Source organism: Echinops telfairi, unplaced genomic scaffold (assembly GCF_000313985.2).
Source record: "Echinops telfairi isolate 266 unplaced genomic scaffold, ASM31398v2 ScPeMD7_7458;HRSCAF=8496, whole genome shotgun sequence".
Lineage (NCBI taxonomy): Eukaryota > Metazoa > Chordata > Mammalia > Afrosoricida > Tenrecidae > Echinops > Echinops telfairi.
In genome coordinates, this window is record NW_022111358.1 from 25,651,721 (window position 1) to 25,676,260 (window position 24,540).

General features: G+C 47.2%; 1 protein-coding gene and 1 pseudogene across 1 annotated transcript in view; both read left to right on the plus strand.

Moving 5' to 3' along the window:
• The window catches only part of SKAP1 (src kinase associated phosphoprotein 1), a 329,530-nt gene that overhangs the window by 280,998 nt on the left and 23,992 nt on the right, over nucleotides 1-24,540 (plus strand). The window contains exons 5-10 of the mRNA XM_045299317.1: nucleotides 184-261; nucleotides 1,153-1,236; nucleotides 4,263-4,387; nucleotides 6,766-6,829; nucleotides 9,099-9,308; nucleotides 18,066-18,116. Of these exons, the coding sequence (XP_045155252.1) occupies nucleotides 184-261; nucleotides 1,153-1,236; nucleotides 4,263-4,387; nucleotides 6,766-6,829; nucleotides 9,099-9,308; nucleotides 18,066-18,116 (612 nt within the window). The remainder of the gene's footprint in view (nucleotides 1-183; nucleotides 262-1,152; nucleotides 1,237-4,262; nucleotides 4,388-6,765; nucleotides 6,830-9,098; nucleotides 9,309-18,065; nucleotides 18,117-24,540) is intronic.
• On the plus strand, nucleotides 21,185-21,465 carry LOC101657526 (annotated as a pseudogene).

The following is a 24,540-nucleotide window of genomic DNA, read 5'->3' on the forward strand; positions in this document are numbered from 1 at the left end:
AAAAAAAAAAAAAAAAGAAAGGAAAGAGAACGTGTTTTCCAATCGTACAGAAACTGCTTTATGCTGGAGTTCAGCAGTTGCCCTTCGTGGCCCCTTCATGAATGTCCCTTAGCGCACGTGACCCCAAGGGCGAAGCTGGTGTCCGATCGTAACGACGTGTTTGCTGTTTGTTGTCTCCTGCAGGAATGGAAGACCTCATGAGAGGGGCTCAAGAACTCGAGAACATCCTCAAGCAAGGATACTTAGAGAAGAAAAGCAGAGGTACCGATCGGATCCATAGATCTCCCACGTTCCAAGAAGGGAAGGGAAGCAAATAAAGAGAAAGAGGACTAATACACTGGGTGTGTTCTGTGCCCCACACTGTGGTAGGCAAGTAGCAGGCCAAAACAACAAACAAAGAAGAGAGAGGACTCAAAATCTTCAGTGCACAAACCCGATTATTAACGTCACGGGGCCAGAGATTGGCTTACTCTGTTCTTTCCTGTCACCCGGAGCCTGACCCACAATAGGTATCTGATAAAGACTTATTGAATGAGTGAAGGAGGCTATTCTTGTCCTCACCTCTCAGTGCATGCCCATAAGAGTGCAGTTTTTGAATCGCAGATGAAGCAGCACCCTTCCAAATTTCAGACGAGCCCAGATCCGAGCTCTGGGCACATTTGATTAGCGTGGGGTTGGCGGTTCAAGTTTGACCCTGACGGGGCGCATGGGCTTAGCACGGACAAAGCCTTTGTCATGGCCATGCCGACAGCGGCACGTTTATCAGCCAAAAGACAGATGCATGGAGAATTTGAAAAATGCAGGGTGAGCGCAGAATCTGAACGATAGACACAGGCCTTCAAAAAGTTCACAGAAAATGGAATTAAACGAGTCTGGAGTTTTTTAAGCCGCCACCTCAAGGAAGTGAACGGAAGAGACAGCTGTGAGGGGCAGAGCAGGCAGCCCTGTTCAGAAGTTGGACCTTTAATGGAGGTAGTCCTCTGGACTCTGAATCAATACGGGCTCACCTGTGGGAGTGAAAGGGAGGGTTTTACAGTCCATTAACCCTGGAAATAAAACAATAACACGCTGGACTGGGTGTTGTTGGATTTTACAGACGCCTCAGTCACTGTAGTTACCTGAATTTATGTCCCCAACTGCTGTTCTGTTCAGATCACAGTTTCTTCGGATCAGAGTGGCACAAGCGATGGTGTGTTGTCAGCAGAGGCCTGTTCTACTACTACGCTAATGAGAAAAGTAAGTGCTCTTCATTTGCACACAGCAGCATCCCACTCCTGGATGCAAGCACTTCGTAAATTTTCAAGCACTTAGAGCTCGAGGTAACAGTCCTTTAACTAACACTCATGAAAGAACCTGCTTGGGGAAGAAATAGCAATGGGTAAAGAAGCGCTTCCCTAGCACCAAAACCCCAACGATCAATGTAAAAACGTATTTCACTATGAAAGACTGTTAGTGCAGTCAGCATAGCAAGCGGTTATCTCCTATTAGGACTAATGACACAATATGATCACATTTTAAAGACAAGAACTTTGAACGAACACTTTATAGTCATTATTAAGACCGCTCAAATATTGGGAAGAAATAATTCAGAAAAATTTAAATGACTTACCTACTTTCCAGAAATAGATCCCTACAGTCCCTATTCTCGAAGCGCATGCTCCCAATGACACCCTACTGACCACATCCCAGTGGACATCCCGAGAGCCAAATGGTTCCTGTGCCCAGGAGACAGCCTTCAGCCAGATGGCAGCAGCAGGAAGTGTTGACTCAGGGAAGAGCCAGCTTCTTAATGAGCTACCACTGACTCAGTCAAGCACAGCACTCATGAGCTAGCCCTAGAAGACCTCCCATTCATATTTAACACTGTTGCTTAGCTTGTGAAAACAGAACCTATACGCACAAATTGAAGGCAGCTACAAAAAAATACAAGCCGGAAATGATCCTGGTGCATCAGAGAGGACAGACCCTTCTGCAAAGTTGGGTTGCCCAGGAATCATTCCAAGAAGCAAGACCAAGTAGCCAGTCCATTCTTACGGGGCCTTCCCTAGGCTCTGCTGCCTTTGTAAAGAGGCCAGTGATCCAGCGAAGACCCTTTTTCTTCTAATCATTTCCTGCCCACCCCCTATCCTTTCCCCAAATGTTTCATCTCCCAATACCTGTGTATTCGGTCTAGGAACATCTTAATCACACACCTCTCCTCTCCATTCATTTATCTTTGGATCTCTTGTACCTTCGGCACGAAGGCAGAGCAGAGAACGGCCGCTCTGCTGAGTGACTTCACCCAAGAGCCAAGCACTGCAGTCGAGTCCATGCCAACTCACAGTGACCCTATAAAGCAGGGTGGCACTGCCCCTGTGCGTTTCCAGGGCTATAAGCCTTTACATTTTCTCAGAGCAGCTGGTGGTTTTGAACTGTTGACCTTGTGGATCCCAGCCCAACACATAACCACTACACTACACCACCAGGGCTCTAGCTCTATGGCAGTTGTCTCACCCCAGCTCTCTACTGGCAAGAGCAATCACTGACCTTCAACTTTATATCCCTCGGAGCCTCTTCCACCTCGGCTAAAGGGAACAATCGACTTGCGCGTGTCAGCAGCAGAGCTAGACAACTGAGAAGAGTCCCTTTTGCCCTCCCAACCCTAGCGCCTTCTCGACTCCTGCCACCATCATTTCTGCTCAGAATCCTATGCATACAAGCAAGCCAGGGGTTGCTTGGTTTGTTCTCATCTTTAAACTAATCTGGCATTTGTACGGGGTGAAAATATTCATCGGTCCCTGTGTATTTCAATAACGGGGTGACGGATCTGGACAGAAGACCAGTTATCACGTCTGTTCATTCAGAACCTTTTACTCAGGTAAGCGCGAGAGCAAGAGCGAGCGACTAGGAGACTTTTATTGACCATTTTTGCCGTCAGGGTGAAATAAAATCTGGTGACCAAAGAAACAACAAAACACTTTAGTGGCCAGTTAGGACAAGGAGAGATATTTTAACAAAAAAGATGCTGGTGTCAGAAAGCACTGTTGCCTGGCTCCCTTCTCGCCACTTACTTCTTACTGTGCCCTGGACATTTCCTTACTAGATACAGAGTGTTGGTGTATTTCTTCCAGCTCAACCAGGTAAAGACAGAGCCTTTTCTTTTTTTTATCGTTTTATTAAGGGCTCATACAACTCTTAGCACAGTCCATACATGCATCAATTGTGTCCAGCACATTCGTGCGTATGTTGCCCTCATCATTCTCAAAACACCTGCTTTCTGCTTGAGCCCTTGGTGTCAGCTCCTCATCTTTCCCCTCCCTCCCAAGACAGAGCCTTTTCCCATTAAAACAAACAAACAAACAAAAACCTTGTAATCCTACTGCCATCCTTACCATTACTGTCAAAAAGCATTTATTAAACAATCTATTCTGCATGTTATAGGGCAGACATCACCCAACTATTGTGGTTCCTGGCCCTTATATCTTCTGCTGCCTAAGTAACATTATAAGGACCCCAAATCCTTGAGGGTTACCTCCTCGATTCCTGTTTCTCAAATATGTATAGGGGTGTGTGTGTGTGTGTGTGTGTGTGTGTGTGTGTGTGTGTGTTTAAAGGGGTTAAAGCGGAGACTTCTCTCCTTCCCTCGCGTCTTGTCTCTCTCTTTCCTCGTCACCTGCTAATATTTAACATCGCTCCGCTGCTTCCCAATCTGACCTCTTGAAAGGAGGATAAAAGACTCCATTTCAAATTCTTAAATTAGCTTAAGTTTCCATTAAGTGTTCACCTAAATGATAGGGGGAGAGGGGAGCAGTTCAGCCCAAATTCCACAGAGGGTGTGGGGGGTGTTCGAGAATGCTCAGTGCCCCCCGCGCCCCATGCTGCTGTCCTCCCCCTCGGATAGGAGCTCGGCTGGCCGGGATAATAACACTTCAGCTTTGTAATAGCCTTCAAGAGCCTCACATTTACAGCCACACTCTCCCGGCTGCAATAATTCCTTCTTTCTGTTATTATAGATCTCTTAACATTCTAATAAATTCTCCGTCTCTGCTGTACTCTTTTGGCAAAACAACGTTCCGTGTTGCATTTCCCTAGCTTGGCAGTAATCTCTGGGTTGCCGTCGCAGTAGCCTCTTCTTCCGCTTCCCTAATAACCTTGCCTTGACTGGTGTGGGTCCTTGGGGACGGAACAGCTGCTTCCGTGCTTTACTTTCACATCCCAGAGAAGATGCCTTCCCTTGGCAGCTGCATCTCTCTAGGGATACAGGGAGCTCTCTTATCTTGCAGGCAAGCAGCCCAAAGGGACCTTTCTCATTAAGGGCTACAGCGTACGGATGGCCCCCCATCTGCGAAGAGATTCCAAGAAAGAATCCTGCTTTGAACTGACCTCGCAGGACAGACGCAGCTATGAGGTAGGCTGAAGGGAGGCGGGGTGATTGTCCTTGGAGTGGCATGGGAGCCATGCTGGCTACGCCGGGTTCCAGCCTGTCTTGGCTACTCGCATTTCTTACCGATACAGACTCCTGACTCCACATCTTCAGCTTTCCTATAGCCTACCCATCTTCTCCTCTCTGTTGCCACTCTCATCCAGGAGACTGACTTTATTTGGCTTCCACCTGTTCCTCCCTCCCCTTCTTAGTCTCACTCCATAGGTGAGTGAGATTCTGGCTTATTAGAGCACCCAGTCCAATTCCTGATTCAGTGCCTCTGATTTCTGCCTCTAATTCTCATTCTCTTTATTTTTCAACGAGTCATCTTTTGTCTTTCTGTGAAATTCAGAAAAAGATAACTGTAGGGCACAACATAATTGATGCTCCCCTATTCATCTTGTTATCCAAAATTACCTTCCTATAGCCAGTTATTCCTAAAATGCATTGCACAGCCTTGAAAGGATTTCTCAGCCCTTGGTGACAATGGTCACTCAGTAGTAACAATAGAAACTGAGGGGCTAGAGAGTGGGGGGTAGGGGGGAGGAAAGACTTATTTCTCATTGTATTCTGCTTCCTACATTTCGTAATCTTCACCTCATACACATATTACTTATTTTTAAATTAAAACAATGCAAATTTCTGACTACAGTGATTTTTACCAGAATTTTCCTTTTTTTCTTTTCTCTTTTTTTTGGGGGGTGTGGGGTGCGGGTATATGTCTCAGAGTTTTCAAAATGTTTGTGGGAAAATGGATTTTCCCACAAACTTTAGACGCCCCCTCATATATGTATATACACATTCGTTACCTGCCTATTGGTAATTTTTATCTTATTGCAATTTGGAACATAGTCAGCTATGATGACCATGTTAACATTAATTAATATTAATCCCTCAAGTAGCCTGCAGACTCCGCACGTTTTTATCAGCATCCAGCTTTTCGTGTTTCTAGAATAGTTAACTCTTATGTAGATAAAATAACCTAGGTCTTCATTAAGCAATTTTTTAAATGTTCAAACTTTTTAACAGTCCTTTAGAGATATACAAAATCCAGATGGATGCTATGGGCAGGTTGCTAGGTTATTCTATTTTTAAACTTTGATGGTACCTCATCTAGATAAAAGTTTGTATGACGAGTCTAATTTCCCCAAAATTTTCATAGGAATCCGTTTTCTAAAAACTAAGAATGACAAGGTATATTAATAAGCATTTAGCCAAAAGCTAGGTCTCTTATACAGCGTGCACTTTTTATCTTACCCTGATGGCTAGATGCTAAAAATGTTTTGGTCTGTTTTTTGGGTTTTTTTCAGTAACAGTTGTTTCAAGTTGATTCATTTAAACATCAAAGAATAAGTCAGGGCTGATGCTTGAATGGCTGGTTCTGTGAATCAAAATGTAGAGTTTGTTTACTCCTTCTTTTCTTTGGCCCATTGAGTCCAAATCATTACCATGGTCTGTAGCGTCTTCCCTGCAATTCCCTTTGGATCTTGCTCATCTTCTTTATCCCCACCACCATCACAATAGTTAAGTCCCTACCACTTCACCCAGAGGACTAGTTACCCAGCCTCTTAGTCCGTCTTCTGTCTCCAATGGCTTCCTGTCCCAGTCTCTCCTCCCCATGCCTGTGAAAAGAAGCCCCCGCTCTTTCACGAGAATTTCCAGTAGCTTCCTCTTCCCTACATTTTAAGCCTGAACTTCTAGTCCTCAGAGCCCTTCTACCAACTCCTCTCTGACCCTCAACTCTCCTGCTTCCTCTGGCTTAGACTTTAGTCAGGCAGCCATGCCTGCGTTCTCATTCCTGTTCCTTTGCACATGGCTCTCCCTGCCGACCTGTCCAGTGCCCCTCTGCGTTACGTTTCCACCGCTTCTTTTCTAACCCAAGAAGCACTGCTTCAGTAACCGCTGTGACCGATCCTAGGCAGCGGCAATCACTCCCTGTCTCCTGCCCACACTCAGTTATTATCAAATGCACCTGCTTGGTAGCGTTCCCATTTCATGGATGTGTATTGTCTCTGTACCTGAAGCAGTATTCTTTGAAGCCAAGAGCTTTGATTTGGTTTGGTTCGTGTTTTCCTTGCTGCAGACCTTTCTCAAATAAATGTCTGCTGGATGAACAGGTGATCAAATGGACGAGCTTCCCTACCTGGTGTCGCTCAGGTAGTTGTAGCTCTGGATGTTCAGGTTTGCTGAAGAAACTAAGACAAGTATTGGGTCTTTTTTCTAAATATTCAGTAGGCAGAGAACCCTGAGCTTTAAGTTCGATCATGAAACTCAACTCACGTCTTTCCTCCCCTTAAACTCCCCTATCAGTATTATGGAAATGTTAGAGAAGTTAATAAATTAACTCGCTGATTTTTCTCTAGTTCACAGCCTCTAATCCAGCTGAAGCCAGAGACTGGGTGGATCAGATAAGCTTCTTGCTAAAGGGTAGGTGTCATTTTTATAAGAATATTCTTGAGGGCATGGGGGAGATGCTCTATTGGTATGGCGGTGATTTTACAATTCTCCTTGATCTGATTGAACGATTGAAAATTGTATGATATGTAAACGACAGGCCAATAAAACTGCTGGAAACCACCACCCCCCCACCCCGCCCCAACCCCAAAAAAGGATACTTCTTGAGCGGGTTTTCAGCTGAAGTAATACTGCATAAATATCGTTTATAAGCTTCAATACATCCTATTGTGCCATTTTTTCCTTCCAACTTCCCACCATATCTCCCGTATTTTAACAACAGTGTCATGTCTGAATCAGAAGGTAAAGAAATCGCCAACCTGCAGATGACCTCCCGATATCATTCTAGCTCATTCACCTGCCTTCAGGAAAGACTGTAATATTTGCAGTCACTAGAAAACTCTGAAAACCAGCTTAACCTAAGTCAAGGTCTGCCAGTCCCTTAAAATTCATGCGAGATCAAACGTCAAGTCATCTTGGGGTTGCAATTGGGGTCCGACATCATCTTGTTTTAGTCTTGGTAGGAAAGAAAAATATCCACTAATTTCACTGGCCTTCAGAGGCATTTGGCTATTAAAAAGTATATTGCTGTTTCCCAAACCCTTTCATTCCCAATCCTTTCTTTGAGGTGGGAAGAGTCTTGCCTGACCACGTGAAATGACTGCTCTTAGAGCACCCTCTGCTGGCCAGTCTGCAGGCACAGCAGTGACGGTGGCCAAAGGAGCATTGCCTGGGAGTGGCCTGGCAGAGAGAAGTAGCCAATCTTGAGCGTGTCACTCGTATGCCACTGCGGCAGAACCCTGCCTCCACGGAGAGGTGGGAAGGCCAACTTTGTACCTAGCCCAAGACCCAGGGATAAGATGCCTTCCTAAAAGCCCCAAGCCTCTTCATCTCCGCTTTCTATTTTGCTGTAAGATTTTATGGTGGGTAAAGAAGAAAGAAGCACCAGAGCTTTAATTACAAGAATTGCCTATTTTACTCAGTTATGTTTTTGTTCTCACAAAAACAAACTATTGCATCTACCAAGAGCATCACGTATAATGGACTGGAACTAGGCAAACATGAGCATTGATGGCAAGACTACAGGGTACACTCTCATCTAGGTGCCTTGGATTTATGCGTGTAATATCCCCCTAAGTGTGTAAACCTCAATAAAACTCAAAGCAGCTTTATTGAGCTGTACCCTGTGGTACTTTCAGCATCCCACATTGAAGAAATTATTCATTCCATTTTATTTTTAAACAAAAATAATAATAACATATGGTTGAAGCCACAACTGTAGCTCTGATCCTTTCCTCATACAAGGTGGCACCAGAACTCAGATGAAAATTGCTGCACTGTCTTTATTAAAAGCCTCATCAAGCCAAACAGTTTCATTGTATTTTGCAATGAGCGTTGGACGCCTCTCCATCCTGCCCTTCCCTCGAGTACGCGACTGTACTTGCCCATCCTGCCGAGGCGCCTCTGAGGGGTTTCAGAGAGCACTCTGTACTGCACTTCAGAGCATGCACCTTCCCCATGCCCCATTAAAACAAAACACCAATCCCCCTCTTCCCTGGTGCTCCCCAGTGCAGCCATGGCTCCACATCCTCGATGCAGTGACCCACTTTAAGGTCAGCCAGACTGTATAGTTGCAAAAGGCCATTGTGACTACCTCGCTCGGTCCTTCCATTTGGTCTTGTACTAGACTGCTCCGTTTTTTCTCCTTCCCCACTTTCTTTGGGTTTGGGTCCATTTTTCTCGTTACAGAGAAACTTGTGTGAAACTCTGCTGTGAGATTGTGGAGGAGCAGGGCGTCTGACAGCTCAGACGCCTGACCAGAGCCACCACGCCCCCCCCCCTGCACCCGGGAGACCCACAGGCCATCACTCACTCTTCCAGTATTCCACTTGACGAGCAGTGCATGGCACGCTGGTATTTCCTCCGCTGGCCTATTTTCTCCCCTTCACCCCGTGTTCTCATTCACACACCCATACTTCTCAGGGCTGCTCCATCCTGATCAAGTTTTATTGCAAGAAAGGATTTATGTTGATGGTTTAAACCTGCGCAGTGCTGGCCTGGCCTTTTCTGTAGATTTCCTGCCACCAAGGCCCGTATTAGAAATAACAGCACTTAACCTAGTGTTTCATTTTCTTTTGACATGTTTTATTCCAATCCCTCCTCCTCCTTCCCCTTCTTCCCTTCCCAGCCTTATTCTTTTATTTCCCTCGATTTTGATTCATTCTCATCTTTGCCCTGGCAGATCTGAGCTCCTTAACCATTCCATGTGAAGAGGAGGAAGAGGAGGGGGAGGAGGAAAAGGAAGAAGGAGAAGAGACCTACGATGATATCGATGGCTTTGATGCCCCCAATCCTGGCTCCCAGGGCAGACCCGTCATCTTGCCTGGCGGTGTGGGGATCCAAGAGTCTGCGGAGGAGAAAGAAGAAGAAGATATTTATGAGGTCTTACCAGGTGAGAAATTGGATCTTCTAATTGTCGTCTGCTCATTTCAGAAACGTATGGCCTGTAGAGGAACATGACATTGACAACGCCAAAGGAAGCCACACCGAAGGCTCACCTGCTGCAGGAGAGAAGGCTGGGAAGCTTTAAGGGCACTCCCACAATCCTCTGCATAGAAGTGCTCCCCTGCTCTGGGAGCAGGGTGGGTTTGACGAATGGGTCTCTTTCGTCTGTGCCATACAGAGTAACTTCTGAAGCATGGAGACAGAGTGAAGCATCATGTTGGAGTTCATGAGCTTACTGTGAATCTGAGATGAGTCACCCAAACTCTCCTTTCTGTGTAGTTAGGGGAATAATGGAAAGTTGCTCCAAAATTATGAAGGCCATCAAAAGTCTGTCGGAATACACATCCATCCCAGTCACCTTTCCAGTAGCCCAAACTCTGCTGGCGTACAGTCTATTACGCCCTTGCTCAGACAAAACCACAAATCACATCACGTCTCTTAAAAATAACCCTGACATGTTTTCTCTGGCTGCCACAACAGCAGGCCTACTGAATACGTTGCCTTTTTTCCCCAGAGGCATGACTGGTGTCTCAAAACACGTACTGTCATCACTGCTTCCGCATGGCCACTCCTGGTGGGGGTAAGAGCAGCTGGTGAACAGTGCAAAGCACAGTGGGGGTCAGACAGGGAAACTGAAGCCTGAGCCTTTTAATTGTGAGGTCGTTAGACCACGGGAATGCTGAATCTCCCAGTCCTTTCAGTAAGATCGCTCCTGTGGAAATTCGCCAGGAGTTCAGTGTTCTGCTGAGAAACTCAAGTTAAGCCTAAATTTATAGCGCTTTAACCCTCAATCCCAGGTGAATTTAGGAACCAAGGTGAAGCCAACACTCCTGAAGACTGGGCTGGTTGCTAAAAGCATCCTCAGTCAGCTAGGGGCATCTGGAGGCCTTCTGAGGGCCTAAGGAGAGGGTCCAACCCTCTCAGACTGGACTTATCTCTTCCCTCGGGGAGAAGCCACAGCGTGGCTTCCTGAACCAAGGAGCGGGGGCTCTTTTCTGGGGCCACATGTCTCCTCCCTGCTGGGGACCTCCGACCACCAGCCACCGAGCGGGCTTCTCCTAGCACTTCCCGCCTCTGCCAGTGGCCACTTCTCCAGCCTTTTTGTTGTGTTTTATTATGCAAATAAGATCTTGGTTGAGGTCGAACCATTTCTTGTGTCTGAAGTTAAAAAAAAAATGATAATTTCCTCAGCAAGTCATCGTCGTTAATGAAGTTTTACAAAAACAGATACAACCAAAGGAAAATAAAATTTCACAGGTGATAAATTTTTCCAATTTCCCTGGCAGAATTCGATAGGATTGTTAAATTAAGAGTGAAGGTGTCTGTTGGAAAGCAACGAGCAGTGATGGGTAATTTTATAGAGTGGAAAATTGAATCAAATTGCTACATTAAAACACAGCTCCTCTGAGAATCTTCCCTTTCACAGTCGGCTCCATTGCAACAGCAGGGTGCAGAAATGGATCTAACTCACAGCACTCTCTCAAAGGAGATGCACACCCCCACTCGGCCAGACTCTTAGTAAGCTCTCTGTCCACTCTCTCCCGCCCAGGCTTGGGGGAGCCCGGGCTGGGGGGTGGCGGGGGGGACAAGCCACTCTGGGTTTTGACAGTGGCAGAGGGCTCTGGGCAGGGCTCACTGGACCTCTCGGTCTTCTGGGGTGCCGAGAAAGGCCTTTCATTTGCCACTTTGATACCTCAAAGGATGCTTGCCTTCTCTGCCACTCAAAGAAGCAGAGCCACAAAGAGAATGGCAAAGGAAAGAGACCCCCAGAATAGAGTTTGGGACCATCACTACTCCAGGTGGGAGCTCTGTTATAGATGATTGGCTTAGCAACCCTCCTCCTCCCACCTCTCAAACCGTCCTCCGCCAATGCAGCTCTGGAGGGGAGGGGATCAGCGTAGCCCTCCAAAAGCCACACCCATTTATCATGTTGGGGTAGACCCCAAGTCCTGCAGGCTAGTCTGCTTTCTTGAAGAAAAGCCACTGTCCCTGTCTGCATATCTGCCCCCTGCAAGGGGGGGAGGTCACCCGGTAAGAAAGCCAGGGCCTCTTTCTACAAGTTAACAGCACAGAGGCGACCCGGCCTCCGGAAGTTTCCAAAGGACAATGCTGTACCCAGCCCACATGTTCTTTCCTAAAAGCCTCTGTCCATCACAGCTTTTAGAGAAAGCTTGGGCACTGGGAGGGATTGGCATTGAATCACGTTATGAATATTTCGACTGCAAGTCTTTATCACCCTCATCCACTCCGCCCCGCTGGTTGCTGCTGAAACGGCCTTCAGAGTTTTGCACATGCCATATCGAAAGCCATAGAGGAACTGAGAGAGGACGTAAGAGGGCCTGACACCTCTCCCTTGGCTTGCTTCGCACGACACCACCCGTCCCCGCACAAAGTGGTGGCAGATGGGACACAGCCTGGGATCCCAGGTGGAAACACCTCTCCGGAGCCGGAAGGGGTCGGTCTGCTGTGCCGCTCGCCGGCTGTGAGACTTGGAAGCGCATGCAGTGCTTCTCTTTGTGTGATTTTCCCACCTGTAAAATGGGAAGAATAATAGTAGCTACCTTACAAGGGTGCCGCGAGGAGCCTAGAACGGGGCCAGGAAAAACCCTTAAAATCATGCTCGAGTGTACAGCGTGCATTCGGTGAAGGGCAGCAGTGAAGGAGGCCTTGGGCTGCTCACCACAAGGTCAGCGGTCCAAACCCAAGGCCACTCCTCCGGAGAAAGAGGACGCTATCTGTTCCTGTAAAGATTTGCAGCCTTGAAACTTCGATCTAGGATCACGATGAGTTGGAAGCGGGTCAATGGCAGCGGTATTCTACACGGTATTTGGGGGGATGCTTAAATAGGACCTGAGGCAGTCCGTTTGAACATTTTCAGCTACATGTATGAAGCAGGTGAAACTGAAAATCCTGAGCAGATGGAACGTAGAGCACACCTTCTGCTCAGGCCCATTTTTGCTGCCAGGCCAGGTGCTGGGTGGCGGGGCAGCCAGAAAGTCTGTGTTAGCATTGCACACCCATCACTAATCCCATGGCTGTGCCGCTGGCTTTACTGTCACAGGTGGATGTGCTCTGTGGAAAATGGTGAGCTCCCGCGGGCCTGCTAATCCTTCCTCTTTGCGATGGGGCTCACACACGCCCTCACTGTCTCTGTCAGGAAGACCAGGTGAGCGAGATCTCCCTTCCAGAACATCATCGGGACGAGCTTCTGAGTAGAAGGAAAAGTGCCTGGAACACACAGCAAGTCAATAAAATATTATTTTTCCGAATCAAGATAATGTATAGGCCCTCAAATGAAGCACATTCATCACGGGGTCATGAGCCACGTGGCTGGAACGCTCCTCCCCAGGTTTTCAGCTGGACCACAGAACACGGGTGTCTGGGTTGGCATCTGGTAGACCCTCTGAGCCTTTGCGTTGAGCATCTGGGGCCCCTTGATTTTTAAGATCTCATTTGCAGTCGATTAAATTGCTGAGAGCTACCACAAAGAAACGCTAAAGCAATATGGAGACAATTGGAAGCTCTTCTCAGCCCATCCTCACCCCCCTGAAGTTATTTTACAGGCCAGCACAGCCCAGTTTCATGATCCAAGATTCCATAAAAGGACAATTTTTATCGGGTTTTTCTTTGTCTGGGACCTTGAGACTGGAATCCAGCGAGGCGCTGGGGGCCCTTGAGGAGCTGTAACAGAGGACCTAGCAGCAGCTGCCCTGGCAACAGAGATTCCAGGGGAATGTCTGTGCACATCCCAGTGCTGCCCACCTGTCCTGGGGGGGTGCTTATCATAGACCCCAAACCCAGATTGCTCTATAATAAAGCACGTAGCTGTGGTTTGGTTTTTAATTTGCATCCAATGGAAATAAGCATTCTGTGGGATTCTTCTTCCCCTGGACAGCTGTCCAGGCCCACAAGTGGTTGATGGGAAGGGAGGGGGGGGGCGAGCAACAGATACCGAATATGCAAAGTTTATGAAGAAAGCAATTTCCAATTTGATAGAAAAGCAGCAGTCCCTGAGAGGAGCATTACCAGGCCTTTTCTCACCCTCCCTTCTCAGCACCCCGGCCCTAAGTCACACAGGACCTGAAGTGGATTCAGGCCATGTCTTCGACCTGGAAGTGGATTCAGGCCACGTCTTCGACCTGGAAGTGGATTCAGGCCACGTCTTCGACCTGGAAGGCTCTTCCCTAGTCCCAGCCCATGACGTCCCACACATCTACCCCACTGTGTCTCTTCAGGGACACGTCTGAAATACTCAGCTAGAGTTAAGCTTGCTTGGAGCCCTGGCCACAGTTATTGGTGGGTCAGGCTCTCCCATCTCAATCAGTGTGTGCTCGATTCTCACTGGGAGACCTTGCGTGGTGCAAACCGTTAACCTCACTCTGAAAGGTGGCTGGTTCAAGTCCAGCCCGGAGCCCCTCAGGAGAAAGGCCTGACAGTTGACTTTTGAAGAGTCAACCCCAGGAAACCCTACGAGGTGCCGTTCGACACTGATGACGCACGGCGTCCGGAACTGACTGTATTGCAAGTGGTCATTGGCTTCATTGTGATTGGTGGGATGAAATTAGGTAGATTTCTAGCGCGGCAGTTAACACACTGAAATATAATGCTTCGGACACCAAGACTTCCCTGTCCAGCTAGAATCCAAACATTTGGGGGTGCAGTTCAGATGACACTGCACAACAGAAAACTAAATGTGGGATGGGCCTCTTGCTCGGTTGGTTGGTTGGTTTTTCGGTGTTGTCTGAAGAGATGCTGTAACATCTGTAAGATTTATGACCTAGCTGGGCCACGCCACCTTTCTGCCTCTTCTCTCTGCACATCCAGTCTCTCCCTCCGTGTTTGTCCGCAGAGCGCCTGGGCTCTGGCTGCACGGTGATGCGTTCGGCGTAGGTTGAGCCATTGTCACTTTGCTTTGAGGGGATGATTTCACCCTCTTCCTGATCTAATCGTCTTTCCAATACAAGTCTCTGCGCCGGCTTAGTTGGTGGCAGGGCAGTGCCAGAGCAGCACTTCAGGAAGGAGCCAGGTGTCATGGGAAGCTGGCTCCTCTCAGCCCCTCCGAGGTGGATTCAATGTCCTCCTTCCTCTCAGCCTCTCATTAGTGTCCCTGACATCGTGCCAAGAGTGTTGATTGAAATCGACTCTCCGGATACCGGTGCTCATTTGTGATGCCCCCTGGTCCTCTTACGTGTGCACACAGTTAACGGAATCTTTCTCGGCTGCTTTCCCAACTGAGATGAGATATTTGGGAATCAAGTAGAGCATTTAATGTAATAAGTGGACAGTAATCTTTAGAGGTTAATTTATTTAAAACCTATGTAAGGTTGGGGTCCCATATGCCCTATTAGGAGCGAGGACCATTATAATCTATTACTGTTTAAAGTTGAGCTAGCACATAAATTTTAATTCTCTCTGAAATGAAGATGTATCTCCGTAGATGTAATGCTAAAACTGTCTAACGATGCTCTCATCAGGAAATTCAACGAGCTCTTCAGCCTAAAGCAAACATTTTTCAGGATGGTCTATTTAAAATGAAAAGAACTCCCACGTTAAGAAAATGGGGAGGGTTTATTGTTTAACCTACCCCTTTGGTGAACAACAACAACAACAACAAAAACTGTTTGCACCTTGTAATCAGTTGTGCTGCCTTTGGAAGTTGGAAGATAATCAGTAGGCTTCACGGAAGGGCTCAAGGTCAACTGTATGTCTCTCTATATGGACTGTGCCCCCTGAAGTTTAGAAAGTGCTGGCGGATGTGCCCTTAAAGCCTGCTGTGGAAGTCAGCTTGTTCCCCAAGTTCAGCCTTTCAAAGGCCTTAGAGGCACCGCACCCAATGTCGCAAGGTTTCTTGCCTGGCACCCACTCTCAGCCACCCAGGGAGAACAGAGTTAGCTCTGGGGACTGAGCTTCCAGGCTCACATCCATTACCACAGGGCTGCGTCGTGGTGGCGAGTGAGATGGGAGCTCTATGGTCAGTGCTCTCCTTTCTTTCTCGGAGACTCCCAAGGCGCAGTGGAAATCCGAGAGAATCTGCTCTGGGATTGAACTGTGCAAAGAACAGATTTTTTTTCCCCCCTTTCTTTCCATTTTCATACCATGACGAGATGGAGTGTTCCCTAAAAGGATAAAGGGACCAAGTTTGAGCTTTTTTTTTTTTTATCAGGGCAAAGACATTTACATTCTCCTATTTTACAAATGCAAAGAGCAGGCGAGCCACTTTCAATAATTTATTTTAAAATCAATGCTAATGAGGTTATGTCTTGTCGGTGGCCGAGTTTTACAATAAAGTCTGATTTATTTAGAAAAGATCTTTGGTGTAACTTCCCATCTAATGGTGGTGGGAAGGAGGTGGAGTAGCAGGCTCCGTGACCCTCCAACTTCGGATCCAATTTGTAATTCACAGCGGAGATCTGACCCAATTTACATTGATTAGAATTGGGAGGAAGAGACAGCTGCGCACAGACAGCAGAGGTAGAATAGACCCTGTGAAAGTGCCTAAGCACAGCAAATTATTGGTCCTTGTGATAGAGTTGTTTGATATCAGCAAAAGGGCTGCTCCCTGTCCAAGGGATTGGATATCTCTAGAACTGAGAGTGTGCCAACTCTTGTTTTAGTGTTCTCCAGCCTGTGAGATGTGTCTCATCCTGAAAGGGGGGTGCGGGGAGCACCATAGCAGTGGAAGGGAAGACGCAGACAAATAAGAAGAAGACGGTGTGCAAAGAATGAGGTTCCGTGTGGTTTATTTCTTGATTTATGCTTGATTCCATCCCTCCATCGTCTGCAGCTTCGTTCCCGAGGGGTAGGGAGAGTACTACTGTGGTGAGCTGGGATGAGTTCTTGCTGCTAGGTGATCCATGGAGCTAGGGTAGAGTCAGAAGGCTCCATTTCCCACAGCATCTTACGGAGCCACAAATATCTGTTCTTTGATCTTGTTAACAGGCTAGTGATTTTCCCAGAGGACCCATTCTTTGATTTTTATTTTTTTCGGGGAACACTATTCTTTTAGGCGAAAGCACATCCTTCTAAAATGAGAATGTTCTAACATTTTTACGCCATTTCTTCTTACCTATGAGCTTGGAGTTCACATACCCCAGGCTGACAGACTAGACCCCACCCATAGAGCTCTATAAACCTTATATTTAAAAAAGATTAAAGGATGCCATCTCCTTAGCTATGCCAATCCAGTGGCATAGCCAAGGGGAAGCAAGACAAGACAAATGCCCTACTAACCCAAGAAGAGAAGGAAACAAATATGGGCAGAGGAAACTGAGTCTCCAGCCCTCCCCATATGCTTATCCTCCCCTCTCCACGGTGTATGTGTGTGTGTGTGTGTGTGTGTGTGTGTGTGTGTGTGTGTTAGAGGATGGTGCTGCTGGGGGAAAAATAGTGAATGTGGTTTTTGTTCATTTTCTTCTATGTATAAAATAGCTAGATCATATTTCTTTATAAAGGCCCAATATCCATTTTTATCAGGTAATATGAGGTCTCAGATAAAGCAGGTTAGTGACGGTAAGAAATATAGGCCAATCATGTTGTGGCTTTTACCATATAGCCCTGGAATCAGATTTAGAATATAGCATTGACTTCGAACTCATAGTGTACCTACAGCAATTAATTAAAAGCTCATTCCAACTGCCCTCAGGAACTTACACTCTAATGAACCAGGCGGGCTGAATAACAATAACAAAGAGATAGTTAAAAGCCCCAAGTACTAGGAACATAAAATGATGTACATGACTAGCCTCAGCTACAGCTGAACAAAGATTGATACATTAAGGGCTAATTAATCACAGAGGTTTAAATATGTGCTTCCCATAAAATACACACACATCCTAACTATGGAGCGCCTCAAACCAGAAAGGGTGCTTTCATGGAGACGGTGAATGTTGAAGAGAATCTGGGGTGGGAGAAATAGGGATTGAGAAAAAGGATTAGGAGAACTTTCTGGTGATTCAAACCCTCACTGCTATCAAGTCCGTTCCAACTCATAGTGACCCTCTAGGTAAGGTGACCAGACGTCCCGCTTTTGGCAGGACAGTCCTGATTTTTAGCAGTTTTCCCCCCCGCATTCCCCAGCGTTTTTAAAAAGTCCTGATTTTTTGAAAGAATGCAAGACAAGCTAGGGTATACGGTTTTCGGCTGCCATGTGGCTATTTCACCAGGATATGAGTTTTATCAATGGTGTCCCGCTTTACCAATGTTAAAATCTGGTCACCTTACCTCTAGGACAGAGTGGAACTGCCTCTGTAGGTTCTAAAGACTGTTACTCTTTCCAGGAGTAGAGAGCCTCGTCTTTCTCCTGAGGTACAGCTGGTGGTTTCGAACTGCTGACTTTGTGATTTGAAGCCCGACTCATAACCACTATGACACCAGGGCACCTAGGTGATCCAGATCAATTAGAAGCTTCACTAGGGCAGGGCCTCTACCAGTCTCTGCCTCCCCCGTCCTGGTGCAATTATTGCGTTGCAGTCCCCTAAGCACTTAAACATGTTCGGAAATGAGTGAATGGGAACAGAAGGAGAAGAGGGTGAGTCTGCAGGTGAGAGATGATGAGGAAGGAGAGAAAGTCCATCACAGTCACACGTTGCTGCAAGAAGAGACGTGATGAGCTCCATTAGGGGAAGCAGCCCATCAGTGTAAAAGCCATACAACTGCCAACAGCCCATAGCTCATGCTGATCATTGTTATCCCTCCACCCCCCCAGATGAAGAGCAGGACCTGGATGAGGACGAGAGTGGCGCCCGACAGAAAGGAGGTAGGAGAGCTTTGTGAACAACCACACCAGCACTGGGTAAGGTGACCAGGCTTCTAACTGGAGAAAGCCAGTCCCCAAGGCTAACGCATCACCGGGCTTCCTCGTGAAGAGGGCACGGGCGTGTTGACCCCACACAAAAAAGCAGCCACCCCGTCCAATTTACATGATGCTCCCAGAGCAGCTGAGATTTATCCCAGAGAGGGAGAGGCCAAACCAGGTATTTATTTTTTTCCTATCAGTATTTCTTAAATCAGCGCAGTGAAAATGGGATTGCCTCCTCTCAGAGATCTGAGGATTGAGCATGCGAAGAATGGAAATGTCTCCTAGCGGAGAGGTCTGGAGATTACCAGTTCAGAGGGGAATGGAATTGTGTCAGCGCTGACGGGGACACGGGGTGAAGGATAGAGGGCCTGGGTGAGGCTGGCTTCTGATGGCCTGGTTGGATTCCGGGCACATTTGGAAATGAATATGTAACAGGTCTGTTGAATACAAAATTACATCTTATTCATCCCAGACTGTTAGCCATGCTGCAGGCTGTGAGTGAGCCCATTGTTTCTGAAGGCCGATGTCCCTCTAAGGCCGCCTCAAGTTGGTAGGAAACCCCACCAAGGACCTGCTCCCCCTTTGTCAGAGACGGAATGCTGTGGGTTTCCGGGGCCACCGCATGGACAGTCATTCCAGCAGCAGGGTCCAAAACGTAGCTGATTTAGTTACTAGTTGATTTTTTTTTCCCCTAGAGATTCTGTCAAATCGTAAGCCTAGGAGTTCTTATTTCTCTGGCCCTACCTTTGCCCCTCCTCCTCCTTTCCTTCTCCTTTCCCCAAAGTGCCCTCCCCTACCCCGCCCCCTGCCCCCCTTTCCTGGCTCATCCTCTATAGGAAGTGGACACTGGGAAGGTTTAGGGAAGGGCTCCTACCCCCGTCGAATGGCAGCTCAGAGGTCCTGTGTCAAAGGAGGGAAAGCAAGCCAACGAGGCGCGTGTGATGTAGAGAAGCCAGTGTCGCTTGAAGTCCTTCATCATAATTAACACATACAATTAAGCCCATTTCGAAGATGATTTAGGGACCCAGAATCCTTTAGCCCAGTGTTTCCTGCTCACTCGATAGAACTCCAGCAGAAGGTGTGACCAGCCTTTCTTCCCCTTAGGTCTTTTCTCAGCTAAGCCCCATCGCTGGAGCAGACCAAGGGGACAGCTTGGGTGGCATACCTGTGAGACTCCTCTGGCTGGTTTTCTGTAAATCCCATTCAGGAAGCAGCAGACTTCTGGCGAAAGTCTACAGCTCAGTTTGAGGACAACCCCCCCCCCCCCCAATCTCATATCCTCCTTCCACTTCTATCTCTGAGGTTCTATCTGGGGAGTGAGGGGAGATTTATTTCTGACCTGTCCCAACAGCCATAATTCAAGTGGCTTTAAAAAAAAAGAAAAGAAACCCTTCTGTTCCCCATGCTTCCTGACTCCAAAATAGGTGTTGCTAAGTGTAGGGAGCTCTAAAGATGTTCCAAATATGGTGTATACCTCCCACCATTACAATGATGGGTGACTTAGGGATTCAAAACCAGGAGGGTTTTCCCGGCTCTCTGCAGAATCTGAGGTAGGGGTTTTTATTATTTGTGTTTGCTTATTTATTTCTTGAACTTATACAGTTCTCCCAAAGAACTATAGAAACAGCGACAAGTATGTAGCATCCACATGTCTTGCCTTCTCTTTCTCACAATACCGTAGAGAGGCCTGGGAGAAGGGCAGGGAGCCCCCTGAAGGCATATAAAAACATGGGGCTCTAGGCCCTCGGTGAATTCTTATGTCATAAGCAGCTCAACTGCGCTTTCTTTTTCTCCAGTGATACATGTTTGAGGCAAAACATGTACAAGCCAGTTGTCCTTTCCCCTCTTCTTTGCTCCTAGAAGGGACTATGGTTAGCCCTTCCATATGGCCCCACCCTCCGTGGGTCCTGTTCCCTGCATGCTGTGCTTTTTTCCCTAATGGAGTTGTTAACATTTTCAGGCCCAACTAGATCTTATCAGAAAGAAGGGGGGAAGGAATTCAGTGTATCCTTATTGGGTGTTAATGACCCTGTAGGATATAATTTCTTTTATTTTATTCTGTTACCTAGAAAATCTATCACAACCTTGTAGTATTGATTGTTCAATCTATAAAGAGCTCAGTTTACAGCGGGACTGTCAGTAACAGGCTTATTTTAATAGGTGGCTCTTCAACACCTCAGATTGTCACTAAATTCCACCCCGTTAGTTTAACACTCTTCCACTACTGAGGGTGGCCAGTGAGACAACTACTGGGGGCTTCTCTCCCTCCCTGATCATGGAAAGGTAACGTCCGGGTAACCACGATTGAATACAACCCACTGTGAACAATTATTTGCCATTTGCCTAGATGTATCATATTGGACCAAAAAAATCATCTGAAAACATCTCTAGGTGTGTCAGAACTCAGGCCAAGGCAGATTTCGAAAGACTGTTTTTGCTGGGATATTGTTGGCATACTCAGCCAAAAAGGAGCCGAGGTTTTTGTAGAGGATAGCAACATGGTTGTTTATAAGCATTACATCTTTGAAGGAGGCTCCGCCTTAACCCAGTTGTTGTCCAATCAGCTCCAACTTGAGGCAGCCCTACCTGAGGCCGTGCAGCGCCATGCTCTATAAGCTTGTCCAGGACCCGCTGTTTTTGGAAGAAGGTTGCCATGTCTTTCTTCCGAGGCTCACCTAGGTTGCTTCCAGCTGCCATCCTTTCAGTGAGCAGTGGAGCGCATTAATGGTTTGCATTCCTTTCGCCGCCAGTGCCCAGCAGAGTAATCAATCATTACACTACGGAAGCATGCGGGCAATGTGGTGCTACCTCAAGCAACTGGAAATAGAAATGCCATACGACCCTGCAATACCTCCATCGGGCATGCACCCTAAAGAAGTAAGAGCCACAACACAGACAGTATGCTCTCCACGTGGTGTCCATCCTAGCAGTGTTCACCAATAACAACAAGCTGGAAATACTCTAAAAGCCCACCGGTAGAAACATGGAAGCTTTCTAAGCTAGCTTGTGGTCTCTGCGCTTCCACGATGGCACGCAGGGGCCAGAGCCAGCAAGTGCGGAAGGTGATGGTGCAGTCCGCCAATGATCTCATCTTCATATACTTTCAAGATAGATCCGGGATTCCGGTGTGGCTCTGTGAGCAAGTGAACATGCAGACAGAGGGTTTATCGTCAGCTTTGAAGAGAATATGAACCTTGTATTAGATGATACAGAAGAGATTCATTCTAACAGTCAAGAAGGCAACTGGGTAAGATGGACCGCGCTAACAGGAGATAGCATTACTCTGCTACAAAGTGTATCCAACTAGAAATGACCATTGAAGTGAGAAGGGGAGGGCACTAGTTCCCCCACCCCCCTTTTCAAGTGTCCTCGGTTATGAATATGCTTCTAAAGCATGCGCTCATATCGTTTTCTTGACCTTTTTGTTCTTACTGCACCACAATCAGTGGTCTCTGTGGGAGTGTCTTTATTTTTTTAAATAAAGGATTAAGAAGTTTGGGGACATCCACACAACAGAATTCTATGCATCACTGAAAACCGATGGTGAGACCATGAGCCCCCTCACGTCATGGACAGACCTGGAGAACATGATGCTGAGTGAAGTTAGTCGGTGATTAAAGGACAGACATTGTAAGAGACCACTACTGTAAGGACAGTAATCCAGACAACGATTTCCAGACCCAAGAGAACAGATTTTTGAGGTTCCCAAGAGAGGGAGCCCTGGTGGCTAGTGATTATGTGTTGGACTGCTAGCCCCAAGGTCAGCAGTTCTAAAGCACCGACCGCCCCGTGGGAGAAAGACCAGGCTCCCTACCCCCATGAAGAGTGACCATCTCAGAAATTCACAGGGGCAGTGCCACCCTGTTCTGTAGGGTGGCTATGCGCCAGCATGGACTCGTGGCTGTGAATTTAGGTGTTGGAGGGAGTGAGGGCAGAGGTGAGAGGGTGAAGCAGAGGGTGGAGTATTGACAGTTATTGACTTGGGTGAAGGGGAGGACGGAGGTCTTATAAGAGGGAGAGGAGAAACTGGGGTGGTAAGGCGAGTGGGGGGTGGGTGTAGGATCAGGCAGGGGCTAATGAGTGGTTTGAACTGTTGAGTGCAGAGTTGATGGTCTGAAATGTAAATCGCCCACCTCATTCACAATAAACAGATTATATAAAAAGAAGCAGCAGAGGGACTTCAGGGAAGGTAATCGCAACCCTTGCCTTTTGAAAAATGTTGATCATCCAAAGTGAAAACGGAACTCACTGCTATGGAGTTGATGTTGCCTCATAGGCACGCCCTGGGGGTTCTGAGTCAGTAACTGTTTAGGGGGCTAGAAAGCCAGTCTTTCTCCCACGGAGCTGCTGGTGGTTTCAAACTGCTGACCATGCAGATCGAGGGCTGTGGGAAACTAGCAAATGTCATTCCCACAGATTCTCCCCCAACGGCTACGCTGCCTTAAAGTGAGCACATGGTTGATTCTGTCTCCCTGTAGAAGCAGACATTCTTTGATTATCTCCTCCCGCCAAGCCACCCATCCCCACTCAAGTCTTCCCCCAATGCAGGTATTGGGTTTCCTCACCTGTGAGCTCAGGGACTTTACTGTGCTTACCGCCCACCTTGTGACGTATGTAACTCCTGAATATGCATGACTAACGGCTACCTATAAAAGCCCCAAAACAATAAAGACGCTTTCTCCTCTGGTCCCCTCTCCTCCAGTCCCCTCGCCTCTGGGCTCCCTTCCTTCCCTCTCCCTCCTTCCCTCCCCACCCTCTTCTGCCCTCTCCTCCTCCCACATCCCCACTTGGACCACCAAGAAGGGCTGAGGTGCACATGCTACCATGAAATGTGTCTGACTCTCTCTCCCATCTCTGTTATTCTCTATGGCTTTACGTTAATCTTTATATATTATAGCCGTACAATTGCACCTACAAACCCATGATAGTTGTTGGGGATGGTCTCCCCCCAGAGCAGCCCAATGTGTAGGTTGATCAGCAGCAGCTAAAATTTTTGTCCAATAAGAAAAGCAAATGAGATGAAAAGATGAATCTCTGACCAGTCTTCACTTCAAAATCTTGATACATCATTAAGGACTATAATAATTCCAAAACTCAAGGCCATAGGACCCTGAAAATGTGCAAATAGCACTGCTTGGTTGTGCTCACTTCCTGCACTAGTGCCAGGAGCTGCAGGAGCTGGGTGACCCTTGTAGACCTTCCCTTCAGAGGGCATCAATGAGGTGTCATTTAGAAGATGCACTTCTTTCAGGGCTCTTCCAGTGGAGCCCCTGCTTGGCCTGCTTGGTTCCCAGGGTCACCCCCCTCGCTCTGGCAGGACTGGCTCCCCGTGTTCTCCTTTGCTCGCTCCCTCCCATCATTTGTTAAGTGGCTGTACCCCGTGCCAAGCCTTGTTGGCACAGTCATTTTGCTCATCAAGAAAATGTAAACAGCCTGCTAGCTTGCCCTTAGCCTCTTTTCTCTGGTCACAGCTTGAATTCTGGAGCTGCTTAACCTCCCAACCCAAACTCCAAGGTGACCGAGGACCATAGAAAGGAATACAGTCAGGCACCGTTGTCCCTCGGGAGGAAGGGAGACCAAGAGGCCTGGCCTTTTCCTTTCGAACAGGCCACATCATGGAGACGACTCTCAAACACTGACTCAGTCAATAGCCACACCAGCTTGGCCCCAGTTACAGGAGAAACGACTGTTCCTGGTTATAAAGAACTTGGCATCGGATGACAGATGATCTGCAATAAACGCCTAGAAGAGAGAGAAAATACCGGTTTAGCTTGGTTTGTTGCTATTCCTCCTGTGCCATTGCTTGCTTCAAGCTGAGTTTCTCTTACATGAGATAAAGCTACAGACTAAGCTATTGCCACCCCCACCCCCACTTTTTCTTTCCCCTCTAGAAAAAAAGCCTTTCTCAGCTCTGCTCGCAATTTAAATGCAGTGATCATACCCATTAGCTTCTCTATCATTGTAATTGTTGTTAATTGTTATAACTGTTTTAGTTATTAGTGGTGTCTTATTGCTCTAGGTCCTCTGTCTGTTTTATGCTGAATATATTAGTACTTTGCTTTGGAATTGCCAGGCTTTATTTAGTGCAGAGTTACGGTTTTTCGTTTTGTTTTTTGGTTGGGTTTTTTTTTTTGAGAGACATTGAGAAATGCTGGCATTAAGCTTTATTCTTTTGTTTTTCATTCCAAATGGACAGACTGGAAAAAAAAATAATTAGATGGAATAATGTCCTCAAAATGAGAATGAGGATGTTTTTGAATTAATTAAATGGTCAGGATGCTTGGCCATTTCTGATCTCAGACGGCTGCCAGAGAAGTATAAACCTCAAGATCCCAGCCCAGCCTGCAGGGCAAGCTTCTCCCACAGACTCTCCCCACCCCCC